Source organism: Ursus maritimus, unplaced genomic scaffold, assembly GCF_017311325.1.
Source record: "Ursus maritimus isolate PB19 unplaced genomic scaffold, ASM1731132v1 scaffold_25, whole genome shotgun sequence".
NCBI lineage: Eukaryota > Metazoa > Chordata > Mammalia > Carnivora > Ursidae > Ursus > Ursus maritimus.
The window spans coordinates 12,638,081-12,653,376 of NW_024425008.1; the positions used below are offsets into that span (position 1 = coordinate 12,638,081).

Sequence of the window (15,296 nt, forward strand, 5' to 3'; positions counted from 1 at the left end):
CGTCTGACGGCTGTAAACGGAATGAAATGTAAATATCCACATTCAGACCACTTTTTTCTGAAAAGGACATGCCTGCAGTTATTAACTGTTGATATTGAACTGGGAGGGAATTGCTTTATCTTCTGAGGCCCTGCTCTTAAAAAAAGACAAAAACTGTGATGGCTACAATTGCTGAAGTTGTAGTTCTCCGGCATCTCATCCAGAAAAGCCAGTGTTGTGGAACAGAATTTTGGCTAGAAACAGCTGGAAAAGAAGGGTGGCAAGTCAGAGCCCCTGTGAGGAAGGTGGCCAGCCAGCCAAGTGGACGCTTGCCTTGCCTGCCCCGCTCACCACTGGCTTGAACACGGACCTGCTCGGAAAGAAGTGCAGGAAATAGACGGGGAAGGAGAAGGGGAAGCTCTGACGTGGTTTTGAACGCCCCGGAGAACAGGGGATGACAGGGCAGGGGAGAGACGTCAGCCCGGGCCTGTGGAGATTCCTGGTAGGAACACCACGCTTTCCTGTCCCCAGAGTGCCGAGAACCCGCAGGCTCCACAGACCTTCCAAAATGGAAAGCTGTGTTTCCTTCTGAAGCCACGGCCACACTCAGCCTGTGTTGCTTCAACAGCAGAGACCACTCGCTGGCTCCGTGGTCACGCTTCCTCACTAGCTGCTGTCCAGCTCTGCCACCGGCTCTGGGCGTGTGAGGCCGGGCAAGAGGTGCCGAAGTCTGCATTCCCTGTCACCGCCCAGGTCCACCTGCTTGTTGCTGCTGAGCGCCAGGCGGGGAGGCTCCAGAAAGAAGGTGAAGCGTTTGAGAAGGAACACGCTTTATTGGGGAAGGAGCACTGCACGTGACCAACAGAGGAACAGCCGGGGGCGTCCTACACATCACGCTCAAAAAGGTACACAGGAGGTTTCGCTAAGAAAGATAACTGGAATGGGAGTTCCTCTGGGCAAATTCCCCAGCCTCCTCCCTTCAAGGGGTCGGGAGGCTCCCCGACCGTTTCCTGGAAGGCAGCTGGGGTCCGCTAGAGATACAGCCCCTCAGGGGTGCCTTCTTGTTTTTTGTAAAGAACATTTTCTTTAGATTTCTTGAAGTCTTCATTTGTTACTTTCATTCTACGCTCTCTCAAGGCCATCAGACCAGCTTCTGTACAGATCGCCTGTAAGAAAGAACAGTATGTTCAGAAAGGGAGATTTTTTATTTGGACTGCATCCATTCGAGGTGAAATTGAAATAAGGTGTAAGACACCCAGACTAAACAAAGTGCTTAAACCATTTGGGAAAAGATTAGATTTTTTGAATGTTTTACGCACTCCAATTGCTTTCTCAGAGGATCTGAGGTGGCTTTGAGGAGGAAGACTGGCTGGCTTGAGTTCTAAGCAGCGGGGGTGGCCTGATGGGAAAGTTCTCAGTGGTCCACCCGTTACAGGGAGCCATGTTTCTTCCTGGGCACCAGCTGCAATTACACCAGGAAACTGAGCGGCAGCTGAGCATCCATCCAGTTCATTTACCCACGGTCAGAAGAGAACACGTATTCTGGCTAACTGTAAGTCTCGGGACAGTATTCACTGTGATAGGTTTATTTTCTCAGTCATCACTTGCCAAAAGTAAAACAAGAACCCATTCAACGTGATGTGACAAAAACACAATCCTGGCATTGAAGTTTTTATCTGGTTATGGCCCTCAGGATATTTCAGATGGTTCAGCAAAAAAGTATATTTGTGAACAAAAAGATAAGGCAGTAAAATGGGAACATCTGATAAATCCAGGTGAAACGGGTATACGGTATTTACTGTTGTTGCAACTTTTCTGAAGACTTCAAATTTTTCAAAATATAAAGTTGATGTAGAATTTTAAAATAATTTCAATTTTTAAAAGAGCTGCTTACTCGCCAGCAAAGACATTAACCTAGTTCTACAGAGGCCCACGATACGCAGCTGAGTGCAGGCGCCAGCATGACAAGGCCCGGTGTGTGCCGTCCTGACCGTGGCCCTTACAGCTGACCAAGACCTAGGTCCTCACCTGAAGGGCAGGCTGGACCCAGATTCAGTGCTGCCAGGTGCTGCTCTAATTCTGGTCATCGGGGAAGAAATGTCCTAACACTCTCACACACAGCTGAGAGGTGCCACGCAGCCCAGGTTCTCACCTTGATGTCGGCACCAGAGAGGTCATCTTTAGCCATGATTAGGTCGTCCAGGGTCACGTCATCAGCCAGCGTCATCCTGCTTGTGTGGATCTGGAAGATGCGCTTCTTGGTCTTCTCGTCAGGCAAGGGGAACTCGATCTTCCTGTCGATGCGGCCTGCGGGTAGAAAAGGTTTCCAATCACAGCCCTGTGCAGCCCCCAGGTCAGCTCCAGCTCATGGAGGGCCTGAGCCCGTGTCCTCACTTGTGCAGTTTCAGTCAGCACCTTGTGGGCAGGGGGGTCCGCATCCTACAAAGTGAACAATCCTCTTGTAGTTTGTAAATGCCTACATGTGAATTCGTCCCATTCAAAAGAAATCCTCTCTGCTCTGGTCCCCTTAGAAATAAAGGAATGGCTCCTGAATGGCCGAAGTAGTGGAAAAGGACAGATGATGTTGAAACCATTACAAAAGCATAAGCAAATTAGCCACTGCTGCTTCCTGGTGTGACCTGAGTGTAAAAATATGAACCTGAGTGAGCACATGAACTATTCCTTCAGAAAAAAGAATATTCATTATGGGAAAGAGAAAAGATCACAACTTCAGATTGGAATTAAAGGGGCCACGCTATACCTGCTGCATCCTGTCCTCACACCCATGACCTCGGGACGCTGTTTTTAGTAAGTTACTCTGCACTTCAATCGTGTACTTGCCTTGATATGTATCATTTTTAACTCCCCTGCCCATGCACTTAGACACAGACACACCAACACGGTAGCTGTCCCTGATGGAACAAGCAATCTGACCTGGTCTGATAAGGGCCGGATCCAGAGTCTCTATTCGGTTTGTGGCCATGATAACTTTCACGTCACCCCTCGAATCAAATCCATCCAACTGGTTCAGCAGTTCCAACATTGTTCGTTGAATTTCTCTCTCACCACCAGAATTTGAATCGTATCTTTGAAAAAGAAGAGGATTGAAAACTGAACTGATCTGAAGGGGAAATGAAAGGCCTCCGACACAAACTCTGACGCCCTCAATTAATTCTAACAACAAAACCAGCACACCCTCCCAACTGCCAGATCACGTTATTTAAATTGTAGAAGTTTTCATGCCCGAGTTTACAATTTAATTCAGTCTCCATGTTTGCTGTCTGAGCCCCCAACCCGACCAGGAGCTCCTGGAGGGCAGAGGCTTGCGTACAGCGGCTGTGTCCCCAAAGTCCAGATGATGCCTGGCTCCGAGCAGATGCTGGGGACGCAGGTACGGACTACTCTCCAGGCAGTCACAACTCCTGGGTGGTGGTTACCTGGCGCCTGGGAGAGCAGAGCCTAAAGCACCCAGAGTGCCGTGTATGGCAGGACCTGTGGCAAAGCCATGTGAAGGCCATACAGGGAGTACTCCATGATCGTTCTCAGGGAAGAGCTCCGGGGTTTTTACCTCTGCCCAACACAAAGTAAGAGAGAAGTGTACCTTTTTGTTCCAATGGCATCAATTTCATCAATAAACACGATGGATGGTGCGTGTTCTTCCGCAACTCGAAACAATTCCCGAACAAGTTTGGGCCCGTCACCTAGGTACTTCTGAATAAGTTCAGAGCCAACCACTCTCAAGAAAGTGGCTGAGGTTTGGTTTGCTACTGCTTTGGCTAGTAAGGTTTTACCTATTTTAGATTTAAAAAGAGAAAGGAAAAAAATGCTGTTTTAAATTAAAAACTCTGTCACTTAAATGGGCATCAGAAATGGGCAGATCCCTGTGAATGAAAAGGCACGCCCCCATTCAGGTGTCTGGACATTCTGTTCTCTGAGGCAGGTAAGAGGAAACGGAGAAAACCTACATAATGTTTTATTTTTCACGGTCTTCCTAAATTCTTCATTACAGTGTCAGAAAGTGCATTTTACTGGGTTATTCAAAGCTGCAGAGATTATTAACCTGACCCATGCAACCAGGGTTAGAGACTGAAACTCAACTCCTGTGAAACCATCTGTGATGGGAAAGCGGCCTGGGAACCGTAGGTCTGACCTAAGGAAGCGCACTCTGATCTGGAGGACCAGGCCTGCAGTCCCTGCGGCTGAGAGTCTTGGCTGGGGGGGAGGGGGGACTTGCCCGAGGCTCAGCTGAGACAGGACAGGCTCCCGATGAAGCCCACAACTGAGAACTGCTGAAAGCTCTAGAGACGTCTCAGTCTCTGGTGTGCCCTCGTGACGGTCATTCCTCTCAGGGACGATCTCAAACTGCTCCATTCCTTGATATCTCTATTTTGGGTCAAAAACGAGATTTGGTGGCCATCTTGTGAAACTTTAGGGCTGGAAGACCTTGGCCCCTTTGATGGTGAGGCTATGGGCGCAGGGCCAAGCAGGGGCATCAGGACACAGGAGCAGCTAGAGGCAGAGCCTGTAAAGGACCAAGCTTAGGCCTGCAGGGGGAGGGGGAGGGGACTACTGGTGAGTGACACAGAAGACTTAGTTCAAGTGGGAGGGAGGACAAGGTACTAGCTTTGCAATAAGACAGGGCCACGATGTCTTTCTGGTTAGAAAGGCAGAGGAGCAGGTGTGAGGGCTTAGAAGCATGGACTTCTCCCTCGGCGTACCAGTTAAGGATGATGAACAGAAGACAAAAAGGACCTCCTAAGCGGATGGCACCTGATAGTCCAGAAGCAGCCATGGCCAGCTGCTGGGACACTTCAGTAGCCAGCGGGATCCCCGAACCAGGCTCTTCCTCCTGACGCAGGCCACCCTGTGCTCCACCCCGGCTCCTCACATCGGCCCCTGCCAGTGCACGTGCACGAAGGCGGCCCACAGCTGCGGCTCCAGCCCCGACACCTGCTCACTCCCAGAGCTCCTGCGGCCTTGTGCTAGTCACCAGCCTCTCTGATGAAACTGAATTTCCTGGGCTGTGGGATGAGGAGCTGCAAAAGCTCCACGCCTCTGAGTTCAGTTGTCTCCCAGTGTCCCCACTGTGGGCAATCCTCAGTGATCCCATCACTCAAATAACTGTGCTTCCTTTGGAATTTACATAGCTGTGAACTGCTGGGTCCTGTACAACTTATTTAGGTCAACTAAGTGCACAATGAACCAAATACATATTTGTATCTGCATCTATTCATCCATTATTATATTCATTCAGTACAGTGGACCAGAGAATGAACCCAATCTGAACAGCACAGAAGAGCTTTTAACTCCTGGTTCTCCAGCATGGCTCTGATACCTGGCCACACTCCAGATGAACAGATCAGCATTTTCAGAGATGGGACCAGGCATCGGTATTTTTTAAAGCTTCAAGGTGATTCCAATGTACAGCAAAGAATGAGCATCCTGGTTTGTGTCTTATAAACTATCTTTAACAGATTCACATTAACTCTTACGAATACTTGAAAATCTTATGTTTTACAGCATATATATCTAATATATTTGAGTACAGAGGAGTTCTAAGAAACTAAATGCATTCACATTGAGCAGGCATTCTGGGGGGGGAGGGCTCACCTACTGTGTTTGTTTTTTGTTGCAGTTCCCACTATTGTTTTTAACAACACATCAAAATCTGTTAAGTCTACAATTTCAAGTATAAGATAATTCAGTTTTTTAGCATCTACTATATGGATAAATATACCTTTATGTAATAGGTGTAGTTCCATATTTACTCAGAAAATGTCCAAAATGTTTAGAGAACCTTGTTTTGAACTAAGGAATTGTGGCATCCTTACTCAAGAATTAAATAATTATAACAAATTAATGCTGCAGCTCAAGAGATCAGCTGAGCGTCCAGAAAGTGTCAAACGCAGAGCGTACATACCTGTGCCAGGTGGGCCATAGAGAATGACCCCCTTTGGGGGCTTTATACCCATCTCTTCATAATATTCAGGATGAGTGAGAGGAAGCTCCACAGATTCCTATAGAAAACAAATGCTTGGTAAAAATGAAATGGTTTCTTACTGAAATTATCAGATCCATGAATTGGCATCCTGGATATATCCTCTCACTTTCAACAACAATAAACTAAAAGGTCACTCTTGTTAGAGACAACATGCTTGACATTGTCTAGCAGCAGGGACAGATGGGCGAGGACATCTGTCCTCCCTGAGCTCACAGCACCCGTCCCCTTCCTATTGCACCCAGTTTCCCTCTCACTTTCTCGTAGACGTCCGCCTTGAGCAACATTTAAGCTCTTCCTGAGCAAAAGGAACTTAAAGTGGAAATACACCCTTTTCAATTAAACTACAGACAGGAGCTGGCAAGATTTTCTGATTGCGGTTACACTGATGGACAGGATGGCTACTTCCCAGCTGTCTGTGGGGTCACTGGTGGTGACCGGTGACAGCTCTGCACGACCCCCCTACAGATGAAAGAACCTGCAGATGAGATGGCTGGCCCACAGCCAGCCTGCACAACCACTTCCCTTCACCCCACTCACACTGAACCCACACATCACTGGAGGCTTCCAGAGAGCCGCAGCTGAAGTCAACACAAACGGAAACCTTATATATCCATACCGATAATAATTAAGCTTTGCATATAAGGTGCAGCTGCTGCAGCAACAATCATACAATTTGTTTCTATTACCTAACTCAGGATTAACAAATACAATTCTCCACAACTGGCAAGCTCTGAATCAGTTACTGGTCTGATCACTAAAGAAAAAATAAAATATGCAAAATAACTCTAAGTACCGTAAATGAGATAGTAAGAAACCAAAAATCTAAAAACCCAGAGCTGGTTCTTAGACCTACCTTAATCTCCTGGATTTGGTTGTCCAACCCTCCGATATCAGCATAGGTTTCCTGGGGCGCCTTTTCTACCTTCATCACTGTGACCAAGGGATCCGTGTCATCCATGAGCACCCCTATGACAGCATGCACCTAACAGAGGACATTGTTTTAATGCAGAAATGTGAGGTTCACACAATCCACTCACAACAAAGCAACGCCGATCACGGAGTGGCACAAATGGACAGATCTGAGAGGAAGGAGAAAGCGCTCCTAGGTGCTTAGAGACCATCAACTTGCCTTGTGGTTGAGGAGGACGGAGCAGCCTGGTTCCAGCAGATCCTTGTCTACAAAGGAAAGAATGCTGACGTAGTGTTCTGAGCCCACAGATGTAGACACGATGGCATGATTGTCATCGATAATCTCTTCCAGGGTTCCTACTGACATTGGGGTCCCCCTCAGATCATCCACCTTAGATCTTTCCTCCTATGTAAGAGTATGGCATGAAGGAAAAGCAGATTAGACCTAAAAAGCAGACAAGGCTGACAGATTTTACTAGATTTTACTACATTTACCAGGCAGGTGATGCTTTTTTTAAAAGGCAGCCAGTCCGAATGGGTCAACTACTTGAATTTCATTTATTCACTGAATTCTATTTAGTACCTAAAACTGTTAATTTGTAAAACAAAAGTTACAATAATTTCTTAATTACCTCTTGCTTTTCTTCTAAAGGCTTCATTTGTTCCTGATTTCTAATGAATTCTTCCTCCATGAGAAGATAGTCTTTAATTCTCTCTAACTTCAATAATTTTAACCGGCACTGAGTGTGAGGGGTCACTATAATTAAAAAGAAAGTTTTATTCTATTCGGAGTGTGAAGTTTGCAATTAATTAAGTTCACTCTTAAGGAAAAAAGGTTAAGACTTAAAATAAGCATATTTTAATCGAACAGACTGAGAAATTCAAGGTTTGGTGACGTTAAGTAAGCAGGTGCCTAGATGCTAAGGGAAAAGGGACTCTGGCAGTTGTAAGCAAGCAGGTAAAACAGGGACGAGGTCTGAACGACATCTGCTAAGTGAACTGCAAGAAAACTCAATGACCCCAAAGATCCTTTGCTTTGGTTTTTGGTTCCCCATCTGTTAAAAATAGGTACAAGTGCTGTCCAGTCAGAATACATTGTTGCAAGTGACCTTAGGAATCCACCCCTGGGGGAACTCTGAAATATTAGTGATATTAACATATGTGGCAAACATTTTTTTCCATACTCTTTTGTGTTGTTTCTTTTGGCTTGAAGACTCATGCTACACAGGAATTTTAGCATATAAAGACAAAAATGTCAATTTTTTTTGTGGTTTCTGGGTTTCTTCAAAGTGTCTCTCCTTTCCTAAGGTTAAGCATATTCCTGATTTTTCATTTATTATTTTCATGTCTGTAATCCATCTGGCAAAAAGCAAGGGGTCTAATTTCATTTTCTCTCAATAGCAAATAAAGATGCCAGCCATTTATGTTAACTCACCCTCTCCCCACAGAATTCAGACATCCCCTTTACCATATATTCATTATCCATGTAACTTGACTGTTTTTGGACTCCTATGCTCTTCTGCCAATCTGATGGTCTATTTTTACCAATACCATATTGATTCATTATGGTAGATTTATGGCATGTTTTTCATTGTCTGACTCCCTTCACTCTTAATCAAGCAGTATTTTAAAAATTATTTCATCTAAGCAGGAAGAGACTTGTTTAGATGGGGGTTGGGGAGGTATGTGAGCCGCAGTGAGGAGAAGCAGGCAGCCATAGGAAGGACTGGGGGAAGAACATTTTTTTTAAAGATTTATTTATTTATAGAGAGAGAGCATAGGGGAGGGGAAGGAGGAGGAGAGGGGCAGAGGGAGAGAGAGAAATAGACTCCCTGCTGAGCACAGAGCCTGACATGGGGCTTAATCCCACGACCCTGAGGTCATGACCTGAGCTGAAATCAAGAGTCGGATGCTTAACTGACTGAGCCATCCTGGCGCCCCAAGGGAAAAACATTTGACTCTTGATTTTGGCTCAGGTCATGATCTCAGGGTCGTGAGATCAAGCCGCACATCAGGCCTGCACTGGGCGTGGAGCCTGCTTGATTCTCTTTCTCTCCCTCTGCCCCTCCCCATGCTGCCTCCATGCCCCCACCCTCTGCACATGTGCTCTCTCTCTCTCTCTCAAAACAAAAAAAAAGTCCTGTTGTGCATAAAAGTCAGAGAACACAAGGCAGGGCTGTGGGAACAACGAGCAAGAGGAGTGGTAGGGGCTGAGGATGGAGAGGTGGGCTGGGTTAGGTCACTGGGTCTGAAGTTTAGTCTATGTTCAGTACAAAGTCATTGAAACAGTTTATGTTCATGCATCACAAGATGTGAATTCCAACACAATGGCATTCCATTTCTTCATGAAAAAGATGTGTTTATAAGTTATTCAAGCTCAACCTGAGTTTTTTAACCTAAAACTATGCTTTTCATACACTAGAGGAGCTGGTTAAAGGAAATTAGTGGAGTTTCTTAAAGTGAGACACAGCTGTATACTGTTTGTATGCTGCTAAAACTAAACTATAGCTTTCACTCCAGCCTAGTGAGTCGAGTGCCACACACAGGAGTCAGAGCTTCAGCCACCCCACTTCCTGCCGCCACGTTCAGACCTCTAAGCTACACAAACACAGATGGTTCCTAATGGAATCAAGAGAGAGCAAGGAGGGGCTGTGTCATTACCCAGGGGTAGCTTGCTGGCAGCATCTGGTCCCTTTGTTTTCTTCTTCTTTTTCCCCACTCTAGTTGGTACAGGAGGTTCATATTTCTTTTTCTTGTCCTTGAATTTTTAGAACAGCAGGAAAAACAAAAACCACACAAATCATATCAAAACACAAACTTCTTTGCGTAGGACCATCCTCTATTTCTAGTGGCTGTAATTTTCCTTATGTTTCAGAATGCTATTAAAAACTGTCCTTTTAAAAATAAAACTAGTTGGGTGGCTCAGTCGGTTAAGCGTCTGATTCTTGGTTTTGGCTCAGGTCACGATCTCAGGATCATGAGACAGAGCCCCACGTCAGGCTCCATGCTCAGCAGGGAGTGTTTCTCTCTCCCTCTCCCTCTGCCCCTCCCCCTCCCCCTGCTCTCTCTCAAATAAATAAAATCTTTAAAAAAACAAGGTAGGTTTTACATTCCTGCAGTTTTAATTGGTGAACGTAACTGATCTTTCTTTTTATAATACACAATGATAGTTGTTATTCAATAAGGACTAGAGGTCAGAATTCAGAATTGTATACCAAAAGTTTGAGCTGAAATAATTGTAAGATAATTCTTCACATCTGTGGATATTAAACACTAAAATTACAGGCAATTTATTTTAACACTCTGTAATGTTAGTTTATACATTTAAAAACCATTAATTCACAACTACTTACTTGACAGGTCAATTATCTTTTCGAAAACATGAAAAGGACATTGAATCTGTAGGCCAGGCTGGGTAAATAATTACATGATCACTTATTTTGCATTTTCAAAGTCATGAATCCCCAAAGAACTTCTCAGCTGAGATCTAGGATATGTTCCCTAATTTACTTGCACCACAGATCCATCTGGCTTATTTACCTTGTCATCCTTTTTGCCACCTCCAGGGCCATGACCACCACTCTGACTCTGACCCTGAAAAAAGAAATCCGAGGTGTACATTCAGAATATGAGCACTTCAAAAGAACATCCTTCTTATTTTCTTGTGATTCTAAGGATCAAGACCTCCTCCTCATTTTAACATTTCTGAACTTAAGGTGTACCCTGTAGTCAACATGTACATTTGGCATATGGTAGAATTTCTTTTTTTCCTGAAAAGCTGTTAGTTGCATCTTAAATCAAGGACGACTCTATTAAGAAACTGCTGTAACTTCTGTATCATGAGGAGGCTGGGATTCGAAGAACACCCTTTTTTGAGGGGAAAATATAGAGCCTGACATTCTTTATTATAAAACTACTTGACTGAGTATGTTTCATGAAATTAGGCCATCAAAGCTAAATCATTTTACCTGTTCAACAATCATTTATCAATCATTTACTCCTTACTAAGATCACACCAAGACCCAGGAGACTTTCCTTTCAGTAGCAACTTATGTACCTCCCCTCTCTAAAGCCTGGGGCTCTCGGGTAGGTCTTTCTTGCCAACCTGAAAAGCTAAATCACATTAAGGTATCAAGAACTCAGTGTATTAATAATAAGCTCATGAGATTTTGGACTTTAAAACAGACCCCTCAGGGGCGCCTGGGTGGCGCAGTCATTAAGTGTCTGCCTTCGGCTCAGGGCGTGATCCCAGCGTTCTGGGATCGAGCCCCACAGCAGGCTCCTCCGCTAGGAGCCTGCTTCTTCCTCTCCCACTCCCCCTGCCTGTGTTCCCTCTCTCGCTGGCTGTCTCTCTCTGTCAAAAAAATAAATAAAAAAATAAAACAGACCCCTCAGTTACAGGGCAATGCTTAACACAAACAGATCTCAAAAATGATGGTATTTTAATAGTAAACTTACTTCAATAGAGGGACCCTCTCCCCTCAAATCACTTCCACATTAGCAGCTCTAAATTAATACACTGCCAGCTTAATTATCAAGACAGAACAACCGTATCATGGTTACCTGAAAGAGTAAGGGTCAAACATATTTCCCTACATGCAGGATTCTTAAAATTTTGTGCTTTATTCTGAAGAAGGTATTTAAGGGCTCTGAGAAATTTTGGTTAACAAAATTATTACACTGCAATAGGCTGTCCAAATCATACGCCTTTAACAATTACTTCTACCTCCTAAAGAAATCTGCTGTTGGCTGGGGCAGCTAATGTGTGTGGGTTTCTTACTATGTGACTAAGTCTATACTAGACGTTTTCTTTTACTATCTTATTAATTCCACACCATCCTTCAAGGTGGGGTTCATTATTCCCACTTTCTAGATGAGGAACTGCAACAAGCCTAAGAACATGGGCTATGGAATTAGATGCATCCAGGTTTCAATTCTGACTCCATCCCTAATAGGCTATGTGACCTCAGGTAAGTTGGTCACCTCCCTGAGCCTTGGCGACCTTAACTGGAAAGTGGGGATGATAACTAGCTCCTGTTATGGAAAATGGGGTAATGCACGTAAACCACTCAGCATGTGCATGACTCAAAGTAACTACTAGCAATACCATATTATTGGTAAAAAGGAATGTTAGGGTCAGGCTTTTAATTATCAATCTGGTTACAGAATCTGAGTTCTGAAACCCATCTGGTTCAGTTCTTCCCTCTCTTTTGTTGATCCCATCTCTGTTTTTATCCAGGACTCTAGCCTCCCAACTGAGATTCCCACAACAGTTCTCCCCTCACCATTCCAGCTATTACCTTCTAAAACAAAGAGCTAGCTGATCCTTTCATTCTCCTCAAAAGCCTTCAACTGTTCCCTAGCATTTACGGTGTAACGTCCACACTCTTTACAGTGGTATACCTGGCCCTTGTCAAACTGGCTGCGACTGACCCTTCCCTTGTTCATCTACCTTTCTCATGATCCTGCAAGTCTGGCCCCACAGGAGGACGTTTTCCTAAACGGGTCCCAAACTTCTTCACGTGTGGGGCATTTTACATGATGTTTCTCGGTCTCCAATAACAATAAGAAACATACCCATTATTAAGTCCTTACTACATGGCAAGCAGTGTGCATTCTCAGGGTATCATCTCGTTTAATTCTTACAGACACCATGAGGTTGGTACTGTCATTACTTCTAGTTTACAGATAAGGAAACCAGGGCCCAGAGATGTTAAGTGACTTGCCTATTATCACAGAGCTTGTCAGAGATGTGGCTGGGAATCACTCAGGTTTACTGGACACCAATATCTGTGTGTTTCTCTACTGCATGTGCTCTAGAAAACACTAACAGCCACTTACTGTGTCTCAGTTTCCTCCTTGGTAAAGTGAGGATAATAATGATTACTGCAAAGACTGTTATAAAGAATAAGAATATGCCGGAAAATACCCTTACGTTTATTGCAGCATTATTTACAGTAGCCAAGATATGGAAGCAACCTAAGTGTCCATTGATATATAAATGAATGGATAAAGATGTGGTGTGTAAATGCACACAAACACATGGATATTACTCAGCCATTAAAAAAAAACAAAAACACCCCCCCCATCTTGCCATTTGTGACATTAATGGACCCAGAGGGTATTAAGCTAAGTGAAGTCAGACAGAGAAAGACAAATACCACATGATTTCACTTATATGTGGAATCAAAACAAGCAAAGCAGAAACAGACCCATGAACACAGAGAACTGGTGGCTGCCAGAGGGAAGCGCGGGTGGGCAAAATGGGTGGAGGGGAGCAGAAAGTACAGGCTTACAGTTATAAAATGCCTAAGTCAGGGGGATAAAAGTACAAAGGTACAGCACACATAGGGAATATAGTCAATAATACTGTGATAGCATCGTCTAACAACAAATGATAGCTACGTCTGTGAGCACAGCATAGTAAGACTTGCCCGATCACTGTGCTGTTCACCTGAAACTAATGTAACACTGCGTATCAGCTATTATTGAAGAATAATAATGCTGGAAAAGTACCTGGCACATGCTTAAGACGCTACCCCAAAGTCCTTATAAGACCTATACGATTATGAGCTCAGGCGTTCTTGATGTTCAGAATGCCAGCTCAACACATTTCCATCTCAGGCCCTTTGCACTTACTATTCCTTCTCCCTGGACCACGTTTCCCTCAGATGTTTGCATGGGCTACTCTCTCATTTTATTTAGACCTCTGCTCAAATGTCACCTCCTCAGAGGGACCTTTGCCGATACCCTATGTAACAAACAGCCACCCCTCCCCTCCCATCCCTTTCAATGAAACAGTCACATAACAATGGCCATCCCACCCATCTCTATCCTGCTCCACGGCATCGTATTACAGGTCTCTTCTTTTGATTTTTTTGTCTGCCTTGCCTAGAATGCAAGCTCCATGAAGACTGAGACTCACCAGTTACACTCACCCCTTGTGCCCTCAGTGCCTAGAGCAGAGCCCGCCGCCGCCCCCCCGCCCCAATTTGCAGGTGCTCAAATACCTGCTTAGTGGACTAACGAATAAATGCTGTTTGTATTATTCCTAATGCACCACGGGAGCGTCCCTCCGAGTTCCAGCTGTCGGACAAGCGTCCGTCTTTAACGCTTCCTCCAAATGCCCCCACTGCGAGCGATCTCCCACGACTGCGCTCTCCCCTCCTCAGCCGGAACGAATCCCTCCCTCTCCTCCAGACGCGCAGCCCCTCACCTGAGCGCCTCCGAAGGCGCTCGTCCCAGGTGCTTCGGCAGGCTCCCGCGGAAACTCCCCGCGCCGGTCAGCAGGGCCCGGGTCGGCGGAGCAGCAAAGCCGGGCGCCCTGACCCTCTCTGCCGCCCCACTAGTCAGCCAGGGGGACCCTTCGCGCCGAGCCCCGGCCCCAGGTGCCCCGGGCCAGGCCCTCCGGTCGGCCCCGGGCCGCGGCGGACCCAAGCACTGTCTCCGGGAGTCTCCGTCCCCCGATAGGACCGGGCCGGCGGGCAAGAGATTGGGCAAACAGAGTGCCTCGGGTACCCGCCTCGACCTCTCGTCTCGGGCCGCTCCGACCCCGTCATGCCGTGACCACCGCCCGAAACCCTTAGTCACTCACCATCTCGCTTCGGCCGCTCGAACCGCCGCTGCAGGAAGTGCATCCGCCAAGGCGGCCCTCAGAAGCGGAAGTTGCCTAGGAACGCTACGGAAGCCGATAAGGACCAAATCCCTCGCTGCCGGAGTCGCGCTCTGGGGACTGGTGTAGGTGGGGCGATATAATTTATAAGCAAAATGTGAATCTTGTGAATATCTTCCTTGGAAAAAATTTAATATAGAAGTTATTTATTCTTCTTTTTATTCTTTATTCTTTATTTTTTATTTTATTCTTTATTATTCAAATTCTATTACAACAATTTGAGACAATGACCTGGACTTAAAAAATAACTAAGACAATTATGAAAATATAAAGTATTTAAAATATGCAAAAATCATAACTGAGAACTTCACTTACTGCTCCAAGAACTGGAATGGGATTTGGAACTGCGAAGTTGACATATAGTTTTGGACCAACATTTAAGCTATTATTTGGTCTCTGGAATAAAAGTGATCATCTGAGAGTATTCCCTTGTCTAATGAGTTACTTAGATGTTTTCTTTTTTCCCGTGATGATTTGTGACTTGTGATGATGCCAAATGTTGTCCCAAAATAACTAATCTTGCACCTACTTGGTAAAGTTGATCATTTATTACATCCCCACAGCCATTAGAAAGATAACAAGCATTCCTTTGGCCTCTGGAAACTTCCATTACAGGTGCTCAAAATGCTGCCTGTTGCTGAACTGGACAGATGAATTCGTTTTTGTTTTTTGTTTTTTTCCTGCTCCTGATTAATTTAGGGCTTTTAGTTGTGAAATGCTAAAAATATTTCACTA

At 45.2% G+C, this 15,296-nt stretch overlaps 1 protein-coding gene across 1 annotated transcript; it reads right to left on the minus strand.

Annotated features, from left to right (window-relative positions):
* Positions 1-792: 792 nt before the first annotated feature.
* PSMC1 (proteasome 26S subunit, ATPase 1) lies at positions 793-14,563 on the minus strand. The gene is made up of 11 exons (XM_008698783.2): positions 14,484-14,563; positions 10,430-10,483; positions 9,551-9,647; positions 7,522-7,646; positions 7,110-7,295; positions 6,834-6,962; positions 5,900-5,996; positions 3,581-3,770; positions 2,914-3,065; positions 2,132-2,286; positions 793-1,145 (listed from the first exon to the last, which is right to left on the minus strand). Exons 1-11 carry the CDS (start codon positions 14,484-14,486, stop codon positions 1,011-1,013), a joined length of 1,323 nt encoding a protein of 440 aa, XP_008697005.2. The 5' UTR covers positions 14,487-14,563; the 3' UTR covers positions 793-1,010.
* Between the last annotated feature and the right edge of the window lie 733 nt (positions 14,564-15,296).

Coding starts and splice junctions, on each gene's coding strand:
- PSMC1 (XM_008698783.2), bottom strand. Junction 7,296..7,521: donor CTTTAGAAGAAAAGCAAGAG/GTAATTAAGAAA, acceptor ACTCTTACATAG/GAGGAAAGATCTAAGGTGGA. Junction 3,771..5,899: donor CTATGGCCCACCTGGCACAG/GTATGTACGCTC, acceptor AATCTAAAATAG/GTAAAACCTTACTAGCCAAA.